The sequence below is a fragment of the Coccinella septempunctata genome, chromosome 1 (assembly GCF_907165205.1).
Source record: "Coccinella septempunctata chromosome 1, icCocSept1.1, whole genome shotgun sequence".
NCBI lineage: Eukaryota > Metazoa > Arthropoda > Insecta > Coleoptera > Coccinellidae > Coccinella > Coccinella septempunctata.
The window spans coordinates 46,662,961-46,685,840 of record NC_058189.1 but is presented as its reverse complement, the minus strand read 5'-3'; the positions used below and the strand labels follow the sequence as shown (position 1 = coordinate 46,685,840).

Sequence of the window (22,880 nt, the reverse complement as noted above, 5' to 3'; positions counted from 1 at the left end):
CAAACAAACAACGCCCTTCCTGACATCAAGCTTAACTGCACCGAATTTATTCAACAAAACAGCATGATCTTACTCGAAAAAACTTCTCTGAACAGCCTCCATTATTCCGAGAGCTGGCAACGAAATTCGGCAAAAGTTTTGTACTGGAGCATAATTTAATATGATTTAGTATTGAGGGTGTACATAAGTCAGCACCCACTCTCAAGGTCAGGTAGTGGAACACCTAGCGGCGACGCGCTGTGATGTAGGTATATAATAATAATAATAATAATAATAATAACATTTATTTGTTTCCGTGTGTGTACAGAAAAAGCTTTTAATATAAACGATAAATGTTCACACCATCCCGGACGGTGAAATGCACCTAGGCATATTGCCTGTATTGTGCCCCTCACTCGCCCTTGGATGAGCTGCATTCAATACATGTGGCATATTTTTATAAAAGAAACAAAAGGAAAACAATTACTCTTCAACAACTTAGAAAAATAGAAGAGACAGCAGAAAGGAGGGGTGGGCGCAAAGGAGAAAAGAAAGAAAGTTCATCACGATCGTCTAGAAAATATCAAAAATCGAAGGATTACTTATGATATAGCTTTTGAGGTCCGTTTTGATCTGCCTGAAGTTGCTCACATTTCTCAGATGTGCAGGAAGCAGGTTATACAGCTTTGGACCAAAGTAAAGGAGGAAACGCTGTGTATGTGCCTTTCTGAAGAGGGGGATACCAACATTTCGGTTTTCAGTAGATCTGGTTGTTTTAACTGTGATAATGTTGTACTTATTCATATTCGAGAACATCCATTTTAAGCATTGATAACTATATATAGATCTCACATTGAGTATCCCTGTCTCTAGGTACAGTTGGTCAGTTGGAAAAAGCCTTTCTTTCCTAAATATGATTTTAACTATTGAATTCTGGGTTGTTTGTAAATGCCTTAATGAGTTGTCGAAAGTACCACCCCACACCATAATGCAATATTGTAGAATTGACTCAGCCAGAGCTTTGTATACAGTTAATAAGTTTTTTCTAGAAAGAATATCTCTTAGCCTATAGAATTTATAGAGGAGAAGTCGCAATCTTTCAGCAACATTGGAAGTCTGTTTATCCCATCGCAAGTGATGATCAATCAAAATTCCCAGATACCTAACAGTTTCAGCTTTTTCTATAGAAGGACAGGAGCAATTATTTCCATCTTTTTTATTACAAGTATTTTTATGTATGTGAAATTTCATCTCAGTAGGATGTTCGCTAGATATCAGAGAAAATTCCATGTACTTTGTTTTATCCATATTCATACTTAACAGGTTATTATTCAACCAGCATTGAAATTTCTGCATATTAGTCTCAGCATTATTATGTACTTCTTTCCAAGATTTTCCCTTGAATACTATGGCTGTATCATCTGCATAACATACAATATGTCCTTGGAAATTCACTATCTGAGTTAGGCTATTGATGTAAACCAGAAACAAGATGGGGCCTAAAACTGTCCCCTGTGGTACTCCACCAGTGACAAAAGATGATGTGCTGAATTTATCTCCAATTTTTACCCTCTGCTTTCTTTGGAACAAATAATCTTCAAATAGTTTCAATGTATGGCCCCTTACACCACAATCAGAAAGTTTATTTAACAGGAGAGAGTGTGACACAGTGTCGAAGGCCTTCGCCAGGTCCACGAATACAGCCAAGCACTTCGACGACTCATCCAAAGCCTCAACGGTATATTTTATGAAATCTAAAACAGCATCTTCCGTACTGGAACCGCTGACAAATCCAAATTGCTGTGGAGTGATTACATGATGTTTATCAAAAAATTCGATCAACCTCACTTTGATGGTCTGTTCAAAAATTTTTGCAAAGCTGTTAATCACTGATATTGGTCGATAATTTTCAACATTATTACGATTTCCAGCCTTGTAAATAGGCGTTACATTAGACTCTTTCCACTGTGTTGGCATATTGCCATTTGTGTAGCATAGGTTAATGATATGTGTTAGTGGTGTTACTATGTATTCATGAATGCTTTTTATGACGGTTGTAGTGATTCCGTCAGGGCCCGGTGCACAATTATTTTTGAGTTTCGATATTGCCAAAATTATTTCGTTCTCATCAACAGGTCGAAGGAACAACGATGAGGCCACTGTAGATTTTTTTAAAAAATTTTCAGGTAACTCACACTTTTCAATTCTGTTGGCCATTTTTTTTCCAACATTGATGAAGTAATCATTGAAATAATTCGCTTTTTCTTCATTATCTGTAATGACTTTATCACCATGCTCTAATAAAGAAACATTCTCAACATTATTACTTTTTTTTGGTTTATAATTTGAAATTTCATTAATTATTTTCCAGGATTGCCCACAATTATCACATGCATCCAGTTTATTTTTATAATAATTATCTTTCGTAAATTTTATTAGACTATTGAGTTTATTCCTATATTTTTTAAACTCCAGTTCGAGTTCAGGTGTAGGAGACCTCAGAAATTTCCTCTTCATCTGATCCCTGGTATGAATCGACTTCACCAACCCCTCTGTTATCCACGGCTTCAGCTTGTTTCTACCTTTCTTGCGTAGCATTGTTTCAGTTGACTCAGCGATATGTTTCCCCAACACATCAACAAAGACACTATAACCTCTCTGTGTCTCTTTACACGATAAAATCTCGCTCCATCTTTCCACCTCTAAAATTGATCTCAGTTTATTATAATTGATTATATTGTATCTGTGTGTTATATTGGGTGTAACGTTAGCTGTGGTTAGTCGTGATATCATAATGAGCGTCGAATAGTGATCTGTTATACTACTATGTACAACGAGTGGGTCGAGTTCAATCTTGTTCAGTAGATAGTTAGCTTGTCTGATAAAAATATGGTCAATTGTTGTTGCCGAGTCTTTTGTTACCCTCGTTGGTTTATTGATGGTTGAAACGAACCCATTTTGGCTCATTATGTTTTTATAACCATTTGTATTTATAGAAACTTTGTCTAGCAAATCTACATTAATGTCCCCTAAAAACAACTCCATCGGTTCCCATTTCAAAGTAGAGAAATATCTATCTAAATCATCTAAGTAGGTTCGTACATCAATTGATGGGGGGCGATAAGATGCTGTAATTCCACATTTCGTCTGTTTATTTCTATCATTGATATCGAAAGTTATTCTCAGGAGCTTAGTTTCGGCCAAAGAGATAATTTGAACATTTGATGTTAGGGAGTTCCTTATATAAACTACAAGACCATCACTTTGATTTGCTTTCGATTCGTTGTAATAAATCGTATAATTTGGTATTGTGAACTCACTTACCGAATCAAGATTCCATGTTTCCGACAGGACTATGACATCCAAATTATTCAAGTTTCTCTCCAAGTATACGAGCAATTCATCAAAATGCTTCCTCAGACTCCGAATATTAAAATGTATAACACCCAATGCACCCGCCAACCTGCTGTCTCTTCCCGCAAAATAATCGTGTAAACTAGGACTTGTCTTCGTAATAACTTCCTCATAACTATCCAATGTATCCAAAATGTCCAACATTCCTCAGAAAAACAAAAAATTTAAAAAAAAAAGTATCAAAATACAATTGTTTCTGGGGCGAATAGTACTAAACTCCAGCAAAATATGAGAAATAAAAAAAAAAAAAAAAAAAAAAAAAAAAAAAAAAAAAAAAAAAACACATCTAATCTCAGGGAACAGAAAACACAACATCTTTTTTACTGAAAATATAAGTGCCCTCTTTAGTACAAGAAATTACAAAAAATTACAGTAAGTTCATTAACTCATCTTTAGATATTATCTTGTGTAACTTATTATCCTTATTTATAAATATTCTACCAGAATCAGTCCAGACGTTTCGCATACCATATTTGTCAACAGCCATGCCCAGCAATTCCATTCTAGGACCTGTTAAATCCTCCCTTATAATGATTCCAGTCCCTTTTAGCATTCTCTTTTTGTTATAGATTTTGTGCTTAACCATATAGTCATGTAGTTTGATGAAGACTCCTCTTGCCTTTCCTTCATTTTTCTTTCCCACTCTGTAACATATGTCGATGTCTTTATGGGTTAGATTGATAGCCAATTTTGTATTCATCAACTTTATTACTTCTTCCCTGATTTGTTCACTCGGATTCTCTTCGAAATTCAAAATTCTTAGGTTTGACCTCCTTGAGAATTGATCCATTTGATCGAACTTCTTTTGTAAAGTGTTTTTTTCCGACTTGGCAATTTCAGTTTCGGTTTTCAGTTCAGAAATTTTATAATCATATTCCTCTTTCATACTCGATAATTTATCATGTATAGTGTTGACGGATTTTTCCATTTCAGCTAACTTCGTTTCCATTGTTTTCATTATCGCTTCGGACACGTTGTTTACAATCGTTTTTATGACTGCATCACTGGTAAGGCATTTATGGACAGCGTTATTCACAGCCGATTCTAATTCATCCCTCATTTCCCGTGTTAAAACCATTTTCCGTATTACTTGGACAATTTTTGTGTTATGTTGATATTAAGTTTTCACCTCTGAGTTGTTCGTGATAGTAAAATTCTACCATTTAACTGGAGCCCAGCATTCGCACGTCTACTCGCCACGCATATGCTCTCGATAATGAAATTACAACACACTCTACAAGTATTTTGTAATGATTGAAAATTGTCACTAGTTCTATATCACCAAAGATTTTAAAATCGTCAGCATGAGCCCATGCACGAATAGGATTAATTAGATGCATTCTCACTTGTTCAAACTTCCGGGAGTGGATAACTGGAGTGGAAGGCCTCTAAATATCCCTGATCGACTTTTTGTTCCAGATCGTAATGCGAGAGGTTTGGCCAATTAGTTTCGAACTGTTGTAAGTTTTGCTTCAGATGGATCTTAATGGTGGATCAGTTCCTCTTCTGTTATTTTATATTCGATTATCCTATGGTCAGAGATTGATGGTTTGGTCACCATTTCCCAAGCTTTAACACTTCTTCTGGAAGCTGCGTTGACCATTGTCACGTCCAAAACCCCTTTTCTTGCCCTAGTGACAGAACCAGGTGTTGTCCCCACGTTCTTGAGATAGTTCTTCATTCTGCCAGAGTTCTGCAGGCCAGAATAATCTCCAATTCAGTAACGTTCTCAGATCTAAAAATTCATCAATCAGATTTACCATTCAAACTTTATGCCCTGGGTATGAAGCCCCCTGTTCGAACATTGATCCTTTGTATTTTTCACTTTTCTGTTCTTCGTTCACTACCACATTATTTTTGGCAGCGAAGGGAATACAACACAAGAAATTCTTTGAGTTATTTTTCTGGCAGAACTTTATCGAGCTTTAGTACGTGTATATACACGCTTTTTCAACAACTTGGCATATGCCAAGTTGTTGAAAAAGCCTAATTGCAATATATGCGAGCTTTATCATTCTCAAAAACTGCTTTGGTCTTTGGAGGTACAAATGAGAGTATTGGTTATTTGTCTATGCCATAAACTTCTCTCAGATGGAAGTAAGGAATTCGCATTGTGTCTCTCTATATACCCTGATAAAGTATGAATTCTGCAAGCGGACAAGATGTGCATAAGAGTTTTCGTCGATCACGGCTAGCCCTGCAAGATGTTGAGGTGACCACTTGCATTATATTCTTCTTATACTACCTGATATTCTAGTATCTATAGTATCACTCCATCTTGATGAACAAATCCTCCGGTTTCCGACATCAGCTCAGCCGACTCCAGAAAAGCAGAAGAGGATTTTTATAGCAAGTCATGGTCTTTCAATCTCTTGAAATATATAAAGTATATGTTTACTCATATGATAATAGAATGAAAACTTCAGTTTTGCTTGTCTAATCTGGCTTTCTAATATCTTTTGTTCTGCTGGCGTGATAGATTTTCCTACTAGCTTAAGATCCATTCATATGTCGGATATTAGTTTCTCCAAAGCACTCCAGCTCTTTGACTTTGATTTTATGATGAGCTACTATTCCCTTGAGTGGGTCTTGACCTCTCAATAATCTTATTCCATTTCCAACTTTTGTGTATAATGTTGGTATTGCAAACTTTGAAACCCCTGTCTTCCTGCATTCGAGGAAAGTATATCCTTTGTATCGAAGAGTTACAGTTACAGTTTGTTCGGCGCATCTGTCGAATCCCCCAGACCTGCTACCGCGACCAAAGCGGTCTATTGTGGCACACAAACAAGCTCAAAGAGCTAAACTTCTACCTCCAGTGCCATCTTCCAAAGGGAAGAGGTGATAACAGAGGAGGAGTAGTTCATGAGTTCCCCTAGAAGCAGCCTGAGCGAACCTTGTCTGTCGCTGGGCAGTCACTGAGGATATGCTCAATGGTTTCGTCCTCCTATAAGCAAAGGGAGTCCTTGTATATCGAAGAGCTAGGATGAAGGCTACGATTCATATTCAAACTCTTCTATCGAATTCGAGAATTTTATTCGCCGTCCATTTAACTACCCTGAGAGAGTAGTTGACTCTCCAGACTGCCAAATTGTTCGTAGGATAAACGTAGGATAAACTAACAACTGTGCAGTTAATGCATTCCTAATTTAAGTTATCTCCAGAGCACCACTCTCTCACATTCATTTGTTATTAAAAAAAAAAACGAAAATGAAATATATAATGTTTTTAAAACTATTGCATAATCACTAAAGCTCTTCTTGACAAAAAGACACTTAAATAGTGTTTGAAACATTCTGAAATACGATTCCCCAAGTGAGCAGTCCACAAACTAAGGATGATAGCCATCATAAATATAGAGGTGTTTTGAAAGATGAAAGTTGTAATAACTGGAGCCAATGTTATAATACCATCACGTCATCGAGTTCGAATAATCCTACTGTACCAGATTCTGAAACATATGTGGCCAGTACGCTGGACGCAACAACATGCTAATGGTGAAAGATTGAATAAAATTCGGACGCAGCATTGTGCTACATATGAAAACAAAATATACGCCGGACGCACTAATGGTAGGACCATGAAAGGACGCAATAATGTGCGTATATCAACTTCTTTATTAATAAAGATATTTGAGATCTGAAACGACCAAACTACGTAATTTTTTGCGTAGATTAATATACTTCGATCAGATTCCACCTAGGTAGCGTATTTCTGGGAGACGCAATAAGGTTGCTTTTTGAAAGGACGCAATAAAGTATGCCAGATGTAAATATATATATATATATATATATATATATATATATATATATATATATATATATATATATATATATATATATATATATATATATATATTTATCCAGCATACTATGTTGCGTCCATACATTGTCTTTGGGCCATACACTATTGCGTCCTGAATAATACTGCGTCCGTATAGCGGACGCAGCATTGTTTTTCAAAGTTTTCTCTGGTATTTCGAGAGATTCAACGACAGGGGTGGTCGCAAATCGTGAAGGACGTCGAGAGCTATCTTTGGAACAACTATAGATTTCATTCATCTTTTGATAAAAGAGTTATTCTATGTTGAAAAACATATCTCCAGACGCAGTAAAGTGCTTCTCATGAAACCTAAAGTATATTTTTAGTTCACGCAAATTCCGCTTCGGGGGCGCTTCAAATGATGAAAACTGATATACAGTCAATATACATCTTTCACACGACGCATAATGTTGCGTCCTAAATCTGGCAACTGTGTATACAAGTAAACCAAGTTGTATTTGCACAACTGAAATTATTTAGCTTCCTAGGCTCCAAGGTCATCCCGAAAATCTGTTAGGTGAAGAATTGGATTCTGTCTCTAGAGCAATAGCAGGTCCGATTGAAGTGCCCTTATAGTGTTTTTCAACTGATATTGCCATTATTATTTTTTCGAATGAAAAAAACTTAAAACTCACGTGAATTTTATTCCACTTCGATTAGAAATCAAACGATTACACTTTCCAGAGAATTGTCGGATTTATAAATTGACATATCGCTTTATCCGCTTATGCTTATGTCATCTCATTTCACTTATGAATTGAGAATTTTTTATTCCACTGGATGAATAAACGTCGACTTCCCTTGTTGCTAGAGGCAAGTGTATTTGCCTCTTCATTTCCTTTAGTTCCCGAGGGACCAGGAACCTAGCTATAGAGTCATAAGGTCATACAGAGCAGTTTTTGTTGATCGGTCGTCCTGTAGGCCATCTGGCATTTGTGAATTTGTGTATTCTCCAGATTCTATGTTCTTATGTTGTTATCTACTACTTTCTTCATCGTCTTCAATAGGAACGATGTTGAATTAATTGTTCTTGAAGATTGTGGGTTCCCATTTTGGTGTGGAGGGAACTTTTGTCCTTCCCCATTTTCTGTGTATATGACTCATTCTAAGCAGCTTCTGGTTATCTTCAGAAAATGAAGACGAATCTCTTCTAGGATTTTTCTTTACACTTCTGGTGATCTATATAGATTGAAGGTGTTCATTGCCCACTCGAAACATCGTCTTTTAAATATCCCAATCTTCCTTACGAGGATTCTTGGTCTATATTGCTGTATCGATTCTAGTTATGGGTTTACTACCTGTGAAGGTTGTTTTGGGAAAACTGAAAGATTGTTCCTGTTCTCCTTCGGTGAATTATCCGTCTGGCTTATTGAGCGATAATGTGGGGTTGATTAATGCTTTTGCCATGACCTTTTGAATTCTGAGTGCTGTGGGATTAGAAGTGACATTACCACAAAAATTAAAAAGTTCTACAAATTATGTAAACTCTTGTATATATGTAGTGTCCTTGTAATATATTAATTAATAATGACTGTCTGTCAAAGTGTATATCACAGAGATGCGAGATCTGATTGAATTTAGAAAAAATCATATTGTACACAGATGACTGAAACAATATATTTGTTCTGGGCGTAGTAAGATTGAACAAGCGTACGGGTCTAGAACTTGGGCGTCCTACATGAAATCCTACTCTAGCGAGTAGATGTGCCATTCAAGGACCCATGAAGGAATCTCAAACAAACAACGCCCTTTCTGACATCAAGCTTAACTGCACCGAATTTATTCAACAAAACAGCATGATCTTTCTCGAAAAAACTTCTCTGAACAGCCTCCATTAGTCCGAGAGCTGGCAACGAAATTCGGCAAAAGTTTTGTACTGGCGCATAATTTAATATGATTTAGTATTGGGGGTGTACATAAGTCAGCACCCACTCTCAAGGTCAGGTAGTGGAACACCTAGCGGCGACGCGCTTTGATGTAGAGGTATATGAAATTACAACACACTCTACAAGTATTTTGTAATGATTAAAAATTGTCACTAGTTCATAGAACAGAAAACTTGAAAAAGTGGTCAGATCTCATTTTACGGCCGTTTTCAACAACCTATCTATCCATCGAAACGGGGATACTAGGGATAGACCGATCTGTCCTTTTGTGCTTGTTTACGTTTCAATATTCTATCTGCAGATAGCGATTCTTACTGGCCCCAGCGATCTATCCCTTCCTCTGAAATGAGGTCAGATAGACAAACAGAGATAGGAACTTTCATTATATATGCGCCTACAAGCGTTTCAAAAAAATTTGAAGTAAACCATCGATTGAAAAAAGGATCTCCGATAGTTCAGTTTTTTGATCTGTCGAGTTCGAGCAGTAAGGGGTAGAGATAAGAGTTGGAAATTGTTATCAGGGTGCACTTCAGTGCTGTTTTCTTGACAATTGAATTGCAATTAACTTTGAAAAATGGATTATTTGGGTAGCGACGACAGCGACATGGAATTATTAGAGATGATTGATGAGTTCGATGAAGAAACCATAATACAAAAAGTTCATGAAGCACGAGCTGATTACATGATCATTTTGAATGATTACGAGTTCACATGTAGAATTCAACTGAGCAAAGGTGCTGTGAGTGAATTATTGGATTTAATTAATCCATATTTGAGGGCGCAATGTGGAAAAATTGAAACCGAAGAGTTGAAGGATTCGGACAATCTTCTCCAACTCACCTCTTTCAATTAAGGCGGATCGGCCATCGAATGCGAAGTTGCGCGAAGCTGAGCATTTTCAGTACTAATATAATCGACAAGCTACGAATCGAGTGACGTAGCTCATTATTTAGCATTGAAAACTCTCAGCTTCGCTCAACTTCGCATTCGGTTGCCGATCTCCCTTATTGTTGGTAGCAGCTGCTACAAATTCTACCAAACGCATGGCCTTTAGTAATTGGTTTTGATTTAGGCTGAAAAAATCATTGCTCTCAGAACTTGAAATTAATGAAAAATGAATATAGATAAAAACGGCGCTTTCATTTGAAGGTACTTACGGTTGAGGAATTCATTTTCAAGTATTGCGTGGTTGAGAATCTCGACCAACAATTATTGTGATGTATTTATTGCCGTATTCACCTTTCATTGAAAGACGTTTAAGCATAGAATCTCTATGGGAAAAAAGACATTAAGAAATTAAGCTCCTTTAATGAAACGGTGCATGCGGGTATGCAGTCATACACAAACGATTAACCTTTTATACATAATCTTCAAATATTTACACTTTCTGGTTTCTAATACACTCCAGTATCTCAAACGCTAGAAATGAATTAATGATGTGAAGTCTAAGCCTAGTTGCACACACACCGATTTTGGACGGCCGGAATAAAATCGGCCGATATTTTATCGGTAGCAGTTGCTAGCACACTACCCGGATTTTTACCGTCCAAACGATCAGCCAACTAATGTCGACTGAAATGGTCGGTAAAAAACATTGAACTCAAGAGAGAACTCCCACTTGAGTTCAATGGTAAACAATCGGTGCTTGTACAAACGTGTACTTAGTCACGTACGCCACTACATCCCGATATTGCCGGTATTGGACGGTTTCTCACCGACATTTTACCGTCACCGATCAGTGGTCGGCGTATGTGCAAGGTCCCGTTCCCACACGTGGTTCACTATTGAAATTTGGACGACCGATATAAAATCGGCCGTCCAAAATCGGTGTGTGTGCAACTAGGCTTATATTAGTGTTCTGTGGTCTGAGCTGAGTAGATTCCTATCTATCCTTGCCTTGAGATAGACAACGTCAAACCATAATTGTGAAATGCAAACCATAGTTAGATAACTACAAGGATAGATAGGCAGACAAACTGGAGATAGCGATCTATCCCTTATCTTGGATAGGTTATTGAAAACGGCCGTTAGTGAAACGCGGTGTGTCAGTACACCACATAAGTTGCTGCCTTGACGATGTTGTTTCAAAAGAATTGTATTGGATGAAACTGCATTTACTGCTCAAATATCATATATTTTTTGTGAATAAAATATTCAGACCACAAATCAATAGAAGAGAGGCAGTCAGCAGTCACCCCAAAGTACGGAGATTGTAATTTTATATAAATCAAAGAGCGTCGCCGTCAGATGTTCCACTACCTGACCTTTCAGCGTGGGTGCTGATTCATATACACCATCAAAACTAACTCATATTTAATTATGATCCATTACAAATCTTTTGGTGATTTTCGTCGCCAGCTCTCGGAATATATGTCATTGTGATGTGTATGGCAATCGTATATTGGGTTCCAAGCAATGCATCCAAACTCCAGTTCGCTCGTCACAAATGTATTGAACAGCAAAATCATGGTTTCCGGATCAGAAAATATCTGCTATTACGCACGATGAATTCATACATTCTTGGCCTTGTACCAAGTAAATGATTAACATGAGGAACAAATGTTAAACTTTGATGAAAACAACGCCAAGATCTTTTATCTCCGTTTTTTTGCTCAGGACGCTACCATCAAGACTATAACTATACAAAAAATAGTTCTTCTTCCTGGTGTACGTGGCGACATTGCACTCAAAAATGCTCAATGGTGGTTGATTTCTGCCACACCAAATCAAGAATGAGTGCACAAAGCACGCTGCAGGAAACGCAGTCTTCAATAGAGCCTATATCACCAAAGATTTTAAAATCGTCGGCATGAGCTCATGCACGAATAGGATTAATTAGATGCATCCTCACTTATTCAAACTTCCGGGGGTGGATAACTGGAGTGGAAGGCCTCTAAAATTCCCTGATTGACTTTTTGTTCCAGATCGTAATGCGAGAGGTTTGGCCAATTAGTTTCGAACTGTTGTAAGTTTTGCTTCAGATGGATCTTAATGGTGGATCAGTTCCTCATCTGTTATTTTATATTCGATTATCCTATGGTCAGAGATTGTTGGTTTGGTCACCATTTCCCAAGCTTTAACACTTCTTCTGGAAGCTGCGTTGACCATTGCCACGTCCAGAACCCCTTTTTTTGCCCTAGTGACAGAACCAGGTGTTGTCCCCACGTTCTTGAGATAGTTCTTCATTCTGCCAGAGTTCTGCAGGCCAGAATAATATCCAATTCAGTAACGTTATTAGTTCTCAGATCTAAAAATTCAATTATCAGATTTACTATTCAAATTTTATGCCCTGGGTATGAAGCCCCCTGTTCGAACATTGATCCTTTGTATTTTTCACTTTTCTGTTCTTGGTTCACTACCACATTATTTTTGGCAGCGAAGGGAATACAACACAAGAAATTCTTTGAGCTCTTTTTCTGCCAGAACTTTATCGAGCTTTATCATTCTCAAAAACTGCTTTGGTCTTTGGAGGTACAAATGAGAGCTTTGGTTATTTGTCTATGCCATAAACTTCTCTCAGATGGAAGTAAGGAATTCGCATTGTGTCTCTCTATACACTGATGAAGTATGAATTCTGCAAGCGGACAAGATGTGCATAAGAGTTTTCGTCGATCACGGCTAGCCCTGCAAGATGTTGAGGTATTCTAGTACCTAGTATTCTAGTATCTAGTATCACTCCATCTTGATGAACAAATCCTCCCGTTTCCGACATCAGCTCAGCCGACTCCAGAAAAGCAGAAGATTTTTACAGCAAGTCATGGTCTTTCAATCTCTTGAAATATATAAAGTATATGTTTACTCATATGATATTCGAATGAAAACTTCAGTTTTGCTTATCTAATATGGCTTTCTAAAATCTTTTGTTCTGCTGGCGTGATAGATTTTCCTACTAGCTTAAGATCGATTGATATGTCGGATATTAGCTTCTCCAAAGCACTCCAGCTCTTTGACTTTGATTTTATGATGAGCTTCTATTCCCTTGAGAGGGTCTTGACCTCTCAATAATATTATTCCTTCTCCAACTTTTGTGTATAATGTTGGTATTGCAAACTTTGAAACCCCTGTCTTCCTGCATTCGAGGAAAGTATATCCTTTGTATCGAAGAGTTACAGTTACAGTTTTTTCGGCGCATCTGTCGAATCCCCCAGACTTGCTACCGCGAGTACCGCGACCAAAGCGGTCTATTGTGGCACACAAACAAGCTCAAAGAGCTAAACTTCTACTTCCAGTGCCATCTTCCAAAGGGAAGAGGTGATAACAGAGGAGGAGTAGTTCATGAGTTCCCCTTGAACCAACCTGAGCGAACCTTGTCTGCCGCTGGGCAGTCACTGAGGATATGCTCAATGGTTTCGTCCTTCTATAAGCAAAGAGAGTCCTTGTATATCGAAGAGCTAGGATGCAGGCTACGATTCATATTCAAACTCTTCTATCGAACTAGAGAATTTCATTCGCCGTCCATTTAACTACCCTGAGAGAGTAGTTGACTCTCCAGACTGCCAAATTGTTCATAGGATAAACGTAGGATAAACTAACAACTCTGCAGTTAATGCATTCATAATTCAAGTTATCTCCAGAGCAACACTCTCTCACATTCATTCGTTATTAAAAAAAACGAAAATGAAATATATAACGTTTTTAAAATTATTACATAATCATCACAGCTCTTCTTGACAAAAAGACACTTAAAGAGTGTTTGAAACATTCTGAAATACGATTCCCCAAGTGAGCAGTCCACAAACTAAGGATGAGAGCCATCATAAATATAGAGGTGGAGCCTATGTTATAATACGATCACGTCATCGAGTTCGAATAATCCTACTGTACCAGATTCTAAAACATATGTGGCAACTACGCTGGACGCAACAATATGCTAATGGTGAAAGATTGAATAAAATTCGGACGCAGCATTGTACTGCATATGAAAACAAAATATACGCCGGACGCACTAATGGTAGGACCATGAAAGGACGCAATAATGTGCGTATATCAACTTCTTTATTAATAAAGATATTTGAGATCTGAAACGACCAAACTACGTAATTTTTTGCGTAGATTAATATACTTCGATCAGATTCCACCTAGGTAGCGTATTTCTGGGAGACGCAACAAGGTTGCTTTTTCTAAGGACGCAATAAAGTATGCCAGATGTAAATATATATATATATATATATATCTCATAAATATCCTTCCAGGCAATAGGGTTCAATGTCCACCAACATTCTTCTTAAATATTTTGTAGTTTGTCATGTTTTTTTTCATTTGGTAGATTGATTAAGGTATTGTGGGCAGTTGTGTTCTTCTTGTTGTTGGGTTGTTCTTAGTCTATATTTGGTATAATTATAATTCTGTGTTGGTGTTTTAAATCTTTTTTTGAATATTTCAATTGTTCGAACAAATGATTGTTATGGTGTAGAAATATAATTCATTTTCATGTGAGAGAATAAATTTTGATTCATTTTGAACTAATAAGGTCATTTAAGGGTTTCTGAGATGAAGAAATTTATCACTATGTAGCGTTAATCGTATAGGCTGAAATTATTTTCGTACTTAAATTTAACTAGTACGCGGAAATGATGCTCATATTATAAGGGACACCAAAAAAAAATTTTTTTGTTGCGTTTTCTTTCCCTTAGAATGTCTGCTCCATTTCATTTCAGTCAGTTTTCTGGTTTCTGATGAAAATTGCTTTTCAGGTGTCGTCTTCAAGAGGCTGTATCCAAGGACGCACTGCTAAAAAAATGGAGGACCCACATAATTTTTTGACAAGGAATCAAGTCATTTCGAAATTATAGTGATAAGTTTTGACATTTAAAATCATTGTGACCTTATTAATCTAGTTTTAGATGGTTTTCGTATTTCCCTAAATTTTCAATACGAGAATAATCGAAATGCAATTCCATAGTGTCCATTTCAATGTTCATTCGAGTTTGGTCCTTAATTTGAAATGATCTACCTTTAGACCTCCTGTAAGGCTGAAGCCTATAATCCCTCTAGAAAAAAACATGCAAAGTGGTAAGAAATTGAAACTACAACGAAGAGAAAAAAGGCATAATGATTTAGAGTCTGTCAAGTGGACTTTTGAAAGAGTTGACATTTGGAGCACCAACAACATGACACGGCAGCGAGTTCCATGTTGCCAAGGAAATGTTCTCTCTACGATGTTCGATACACCCATAGACATATAGACATGGACTGTGCCTTCCCTTTCTATCTATGCATGAAATAGGGTCAAAAATAGTGACAGAGAGAAACTGAACATCAGGCATGCAGTTGTCTTTTTCTAGAATTTTGATTGGTCTACACTCACCTCTATGTGAACAAAAAAGAGACAGGTAAATGCCCGACGATCATTCCTCTCTTTATAAAAAAGCCAATTTCATGCTAACATTGCTCAGTCCATGTCTCTATGTCTATGGATACACCTCATGGTACATTTTCAACGGACAGCCCCGTAGATTGTTGATATATTAATATTTAACTAAGACACCAGTTTCGCTATCACAGTAACATCTTCTGATGGGTGGAGGTTAACTCAGTTTAAATTTGAAGATAATAAAAATGTGGCAAGCACAATCGCGGTTAACCCATATATACTTAACAATCACTTAGATTCATAATAATTAATCAACTGATTATCAGAATGCTGAACGTAAAATCAATATTGAGATCGATTGGCATTGATGTCGCCTTGTTTATCTGTCAACCGTCAACCAACGTCAACGTATCTATACAGAGTAGTCTAGATACGTGCGAAATTTAAATTTCGTTTAGTTATCTCGGTTTTTCCAGTTTCCCAAATTTTTCGAGCCAATCTTTGTCTGAATTATTCACAAAATTTTTTCACAATGGGTATCATAATCTTCTTCTTGTTCGAACCCTCCAGCAATCGAAGTAAAAATGGGATAAAATAGGGTAAGCAACTTTAACAACATAAGCACTTTGACAACATAAGCATTTTCAATAAACTGTTTCAATTTTTCATATTTTTTTCACGATACAACAAATCTTTCAAGTGACCTGATGCAGGGGTTCTAGCTCAGCCATCTTGAGCTGACAATATTTGGTTAAATGACTCAATTTGTTGACTTCTACCTTCTGTCGAGAAAAAAAGTCTCACCTTTGAAAACACCTTGTTTATTTCATAGGTAGAGGTAATGTGTGTGGTATATAATTGAATTATATTTTCCATAGATTTACCTGGTAGGCGGATATCATGCTGAGATTATAGGGGAACACAAACTAATTTTTTCTATTTCCTTCTCGCTTCCATCGAAGGTCTACTCGATTTCATTTCGGTCAGTTTTCTAGTTTGGAAGAAAAATTAAAGATTGCTTACAGGTTCTACCTTTAGAGAGCTGTATTGAAGCAGGAGCTGCTAAAAAAAATATATGAAAGACCTACACTATTTTTTGACTAGGGATCCCCTGCTTTATTTTTTCGTGACTATTTCTTCCCAGCATATCTATGTACTTCCTGTCTTTTATAATAATGAATTATCAGATACCCATTTTTGAAAATGTATCTGGAGGAACTGGAATTTTTGTTGTCTCATGCGAGAAGGCACGAAATTATTTAAGCCCCTTCTTGTAAATCATATCAAATAAATCAATAAAGTTAGACAGGCCTGATGAACTATCGCCCACATCAAGATCACGGAATGAACGTTGGACTAAATTGTGTGTTAAACCCGTTAATTTCCTTCTTCAAGATACCATTTGATGACCGTTTCTCATTGGACGTCCGGGCATCCCGTAAAGTGATTAGGCGAATCCGATAAAGCGTTTATATTGATGAAACCTTCTCAATCAATAGAATGTTTATTGGATCTGTTCGCTCCAATTTCAACAATTATCCTCTAGATAGGACCCATGCAACAGTACGTTATTTCATAGAGAACGTTCCAATATTTGTCATGTTATTCTATGAACCCATTAATATAGTGTATGACCATATAATTAATATAATTCTCTGATTTTAGCTATGGCATGATGTCAGAGATAGTTAGGAAAATATGTTTGTTCTAGAAGCGTAGTGCGCAAACCCTTTTCCCGCAAGCATTTCAAATTGCAAAGAGTCACATTCCCAAACGGTGCGGTAAAAACGCCTGCCATTTATTTCCCGCACGTATTTGCCCCAATACGCAAATATTGAAGAGTAAATTGAATTCTTTCATGTCTCTATGCACCGAACGTCAACGATGGGAAACCCATAGTAACGAACAAGCAGAATTACCTCGTTATTTTATATGAATTAATAAAATCAAATTTGATTTGTTTCGTAAAATTGATATATTCAAACAGAGTGAGTCTTTGACTCGTACGAATATTTTAACCGTAAATTTGAGATCAAAAGAAACATTTTTTATACCAGTTTTTCCGATTCGCCCCTGATAAAAATATATAGGCATTTTAAGTTTTCATAATGAGCTGGAAAAAAATATCCTTCAGAATAATAAGCTGAATCTATGACACTACACATCTGTGGATCTTTTAAACAGACTTGTATTCAGCCACAATACCCAATTTTTCAAATTTCACAGATACTTTTTAATTTTTGAACATCAAATTACTCGAAAACGGCGCATATTATACGAGAAAATATGAAGAATACTTTTATTTTTTAAATCAGTTTCAAGAGTTGGGTTTGTTGAATTTTTGGTATTATCATGGAACGTAATCGTCATGAAGAAATCTGGAGGACGTGGGTGATATATTGAGTTTGAAAAGGATTAATCAAATAAATGAAGAACTATATCTCGAAATTCTTTTTACACGATAAAACTGTTTGTGAGATAAAACATAAAAATAAATTTTTTTATGGTTTTTCAACAGCCCGTATCTTTTAAACCGAGCCAACTCGGAAAAAATAGTGGGGAAAAAAGTGTTTCTTTCAACCTCAAAAATTTACTGTAAAAATATTTCAAAGACTCACCCTGTATATTTCAAGCTCCTGTAGAAAAGATATTTTTTAGTTAGTCAGTCTGTCAAAAGCACTTTTGCGATGAAGATATTCAAAAATCTGACATTCTGAAATATTTTGTTGGCATAAAATAATACATTGTTATTTTCATATGATTATTGGAAACAGAATCCACTATATCAATTGATAAATCTGAGATCGCTACCTTTTGATATCTTGATGTGTAGGTACTACGTACTACTCACTGAATGTGTATAATTTTGAAGATAAAATCAAACAAATTATTATTAACTATTATTTCTATGTCCTTTTTGCAATAAACAATTATAAACATATTTAGCTATTATTCATTAATCAGCGATTTCTCTCGAATTACATTAATTTTTTAAATATGAATGAATAAAGGTGATAACTTACTACTCTTACTATACTTTCATACTTATGAATAGGAATTTTGAAATTTCCTTGCATGTGAATCAGGAAATTTATATTTATTATAGATTTGAAAAATGATATTCGAAAAATCTTCAAAAACATTCTTTCAAAAAAAAAAAAAAATTCTTAATTGCACTCTGAACCTCACAGTGGTTGGCAATTAATTAAAAAGCTTTGGTCCGAAGAATGAAACACCACACTTCATCCTGTCTATACGATGAAAATCGGCATAATATAAATACGATTCTTGTGGTGAGCATTATATTCAGGTACCCTCAGACGGGGTGAAGTGGGGTTAGCAGGGGGAAGTGGATCAAGCGTGTTTTCCTGCTTTTTTTTTCATCGCGCAACTCATAGACAAGACCTCAAATTGCCGTGAAAAAAAAAACTCCGTATCTACTATTAACTCCTAACTCATACGTGCCTTGAATACAATTCTGGAAGGTTAGTATTGTTAAAAAAAAAACTTTTTTCTAGTTTTCTCATTATGACCATTACGTACCATAAAAATATCGAAAATTCAAAGAACCCAACTCTTGAAACTAAATTGGACGCCATCTAATGAATATTTGAACTTTTTGTAAAATAAAAGTATTCCTCATATTTTCTCGTATACCTAATGCGCCGTTTTCGAGTTATTTGATGTTAAAAAAAAAATATCTGCCACATTCGGAAAATTGATACTTTGGCTGAATACAACTCTGTTTAAAAGCTCCTCAGATATGTAGTGGTACAGATTTAGCTAGTTAATCTGAAGGTAATTTTGTTTTTTCACGGGTGGCATAGCTCATTATGAAAACTCTAAATCTTTTTATCTGGGCGGAATCGGAAAAAAAGGTTTTAGAAAAATGTGCTTCTTATGACCTCGAGAATCTACTGTTAGAATATTTGTACGACTCGCCCTGTATAAATGATTGAAATTTTCTGAAAATCCTAAACGTCTTCATCAGGCACTTTTGGAATTTGACGAATCCTTTTACTCATTTTACTTCCGCTACCTAATTATTCTGTCACTATGGCAGGACGATGTTTGCTGGATCAGCCAGTTAAAATTTTTTTTCAGGAATTGCTTTATTTAAAATTTATACAGACGGAAAAATTTTGTAATCAACTCGGATATAAATTTAACGATTAATCATCCCGAATGTTAACTCACTCCGTTCCTGTGCGGTTTAATGGATTAAATACCCAAACCTTCGAACACTTTCACTTTTCCTATTTGTGAATCAACCGGAGTAGTTCATCAGCCGGCTTATCGGGGATTTCCAGATGTCCAGAACAATTTCGCATTGTTATGGGAGCTTTATGGGTTGAAAAATATCTGCCGGAGTTGTCAATATTTGAATTATCCGTTAATTGCTGTGTACATATTGTATACCTCGTTGGGTTGGTGAATCCATCTGCTAATTGATTAAAACGTGATACTTGGAAACGGATCATCACGAACGTGTTCTCTAGGTAATGAATAGGCTTCATCAGAGAAAATTATGTATAATATTAAGGCTGCAAGTATATGGAATCTCAAAAATTATATGGTTTTCACAATTCCCTGAATAGACATGCAAATTTCAACATTCTGGGTTGTCTCGGAATGAATGGATAATATTTAAACACCTCACATCAGGGCTATTGGGTGCTCCTCTGAAAAAACTACAAGAAAAAAGGGAACATAACATGATACCACTATATTGAGGCGAGAACACAGATCCCAGCACCAGTTTTTATTGAATGATTGAACAGGACTACCGAATGGAAAGATAATTGCCACACCAACCTGCGTGACTATACTTGTACGCCATCTACCTTTTAGTCCCATTACTTGGCCTCCTCGTTCCCGGACCTGAATACGTTGAATTTTTTTACTAGGGTTGACGATTAGAAATTAAGAAATCTTGTGTAGCTCTGAGCAGCTGTTTACAGCAGGTGTCTTCCAAGATTTCCGATCATTGTCATGCGCGAATTCTGAGAAAAGTGTTTATTCGCAGATGTCGAGTTTGTATCAGGGTAGGGGCAGACTGATTACTGATTGCTGGGTGTGTTGGACGGATAAACCAAACCTGCCACTGCGACCAAGCGGTCTATTGTAGCACACAGGCAAGCTCATAGAGCTAGATCTCTCCCTCCAGTCCCATCGTGGTCAAAAAGGAGATGATGTCGGAGGGGGAGTGATTCTTGAGTTCCTCTAGGATCATCTTCGGAGAACCAAATACTCCATGTCTAACCCTGTCTGCCGCCGGGCAGTCACAGAGGATATGCTCAATTGTTTCGTCCTCCTCTGATCATAGTCTGCAGAGCGGGTCATTGACGATGCTGAGCTTTTTAAGGTGGGCTCCGAGTCTACAGTGTCCTGTGAAAGCCGCCATAATAGATCTCAGATTTGTTCTAGAAAATCCTAGCCAACGACTGGTTTATGGGCTGGGAAGCACTGAGATAGCCCTATGCGAGTGACGCAGTCCAGGACGGTTGCGCCAGTACTCCAGGACTTTTTGCATTATCCAGCTGTTGTTTCGGTCCCTGATTAAGGAATTGGAAATTCCTATACTGGGTTCCGGGCCAATAAGCGTTGATGTTGCGCCTTCTCTGGCTAGAGCATCCGATGCATCGTTGCTACTGAAGCCAGAGTGTCCAGGTACCCAAATCAGTTGCAGTCTGTTTGAACTTCCCAATTTGGAGAGTTTAGATCTGCATTCAAGTACCTGTGCCGAGTTGCATTTGTCTGTCGCGAGAGATTTAATCGCAGCTTGACTATCCCTTAGGATTTTTATTGATCTGCCCGCCCAACCAATGTTAAGCAGATGGCTTGAGCACAGATCAATGGCGAAGATTTCTGCCTGAAAAGCTGTCGCCGACTTTCCCAGACAGGCACTGAATTCAGTCAGCGGTCTACGACTGTAGACTCCGGCTCCAGATCCCTGACTGGTTCTGGAGCCATCAGTAAACCAGCAAGGTCCTTGTAGATAGAATTCCTTGTGACGGAGCCATTCGTCTCTGCTTGGAATCGGAGAACTGAAGGTTCCATCCGTGCTGGTTCTAGTGATTATCTTATCAGTTCTCATGCCCATCACCTCGTCTGTCTCCAGTTGGACTGAAAGACGACTAGGCACGAAAGTGAGAGTGTCAGGCTCATTTACGGTAAGGTGGTGGAGCCTGTGAGTTGTTAGTCTTGCCTCTCCCTGGACAAAAATGTGAAGGGGAGGGAGGTCTAATAGCATCTCCATAGACGCAGTTGGAGTAGAGCGGAATGCCCCCGAAATCATGAGGCATGCCGTTCTCTGGAGTTTCGAAGTTTGTTTTGGGTTAGAACGCATTCTGTGCAGGACCACCAGGCGATACAGCCGTAGGTGATCAATGGTCTGATCACCGTGACGTACAGCCAGCGGAGCTGCTTCGGCGCTATCCCCCAAGTCTTTCCACAAATCCTTTGACAGGCCCATAGGGAGTGTCTGGCTTTGTGGATGACTTTTTCCACATGGGAGTTCCATTGAAGCTTCCTATCCAGGGTAATGCCTAGATATTTGGCCTCCTCTACAAGAGGAATGGTCTTGCCGTAGAGAGTTGGAGGAGAGATTTGGAAATTTCTTCTCCTGGTAAAGAGAACGATCAAGGTTTTGCAGGGGTTCACACCTAACTGCTGATTACATCGTCATTGCCCACCAGTAAAACAACTATATCATCAGCGTAAGCCTGAACATATACGTCAAGCGAGCTGATGATTGCAATTAGATCGTCAACCAGAAGGGACCAGAGAAGGGGTGATAATACACCGCCCTGCGGACAACCTCTGCCTGCTTAGGGGCAGACGGTTCGAAAATTTATTATAAAAATGTGCACATTGTGTACATTCTTACACTATTTACATTATAAGAATTCAATAAATGATAATGGATTAAAATTAATTTTTCTTTCGAGTGTTTTTTTTACTTCCTTGAGACCACAACAGTTCAAGAAGAGAAATTATGGAGTATTTTCAATATTTTTTCATTATATTTTTTCATTCAGTTAAAATCATTTTTCCTCAACACTATTAGCAATAAAATCGCATTCACAGAACTGATGGAGATTGCTTGTAATATTTTGAAATATACATGGAAGAATATTTTTTTGAGTAGTTGGCCACTCAGGCCAAACATAGTTTTTTAATCACGAAAGCTTAAACATTAATGGAATGAACTATTTATGACATTTTATCATGAAATTTCGAGTTGAATAATGAAAAGAGCAATTCCTTTGTTTTTGTGCATATCTATTGATATATTCCACAAAGAATATTTTGCCACAAAGAAATGAAAAATTTAAAAGATTTAAAAGATAAGAAAGATCTAGATGAAAATTCCCAACTACTTCACTCCACCTGGAACTATATAAGACTATGTTATTGCTGATGCGATAAAAGTGTTGAATAAAATCCATTAGAAACGGAATTCT

The 22,880-nt window shown here is 37.2% G+C and overlaps 2 protein-coding genes across 4 annotated transcripts in view; both read right to left on the bottom strand.

The window, feature by feature from the left end:
- Positions 1-22,880, bottom strand: part of LOC123317890 (vasoactive intestinal polypeptide receptor 1-like) — a 170,088-nt gene that overhangs the window by 82,115 nt on the left and 65,093 nt on the right. The gene's annotated exons all lie outside the window — the stretch shown is intronic.
- On the bottom strand, positions 1,919-3,570 carry LOC123317908. The gene is made up of 2 exons (XM_044904529.1): positions 3,304-3,570; positions 1,919-2,681 (listed from the first exon to the last, which is right to left on the bottom strand). Exons 1-2 carry the CDS (start codon positions 3,535-3,537, stop codon positions 2,547-2,549), a joined length of 369 nt encoding a protein of 122 aa, XP_044760464.1. The 5' UTR covers positions 3,538-3,570; the 3' UTR covers positions 1,919-2,546.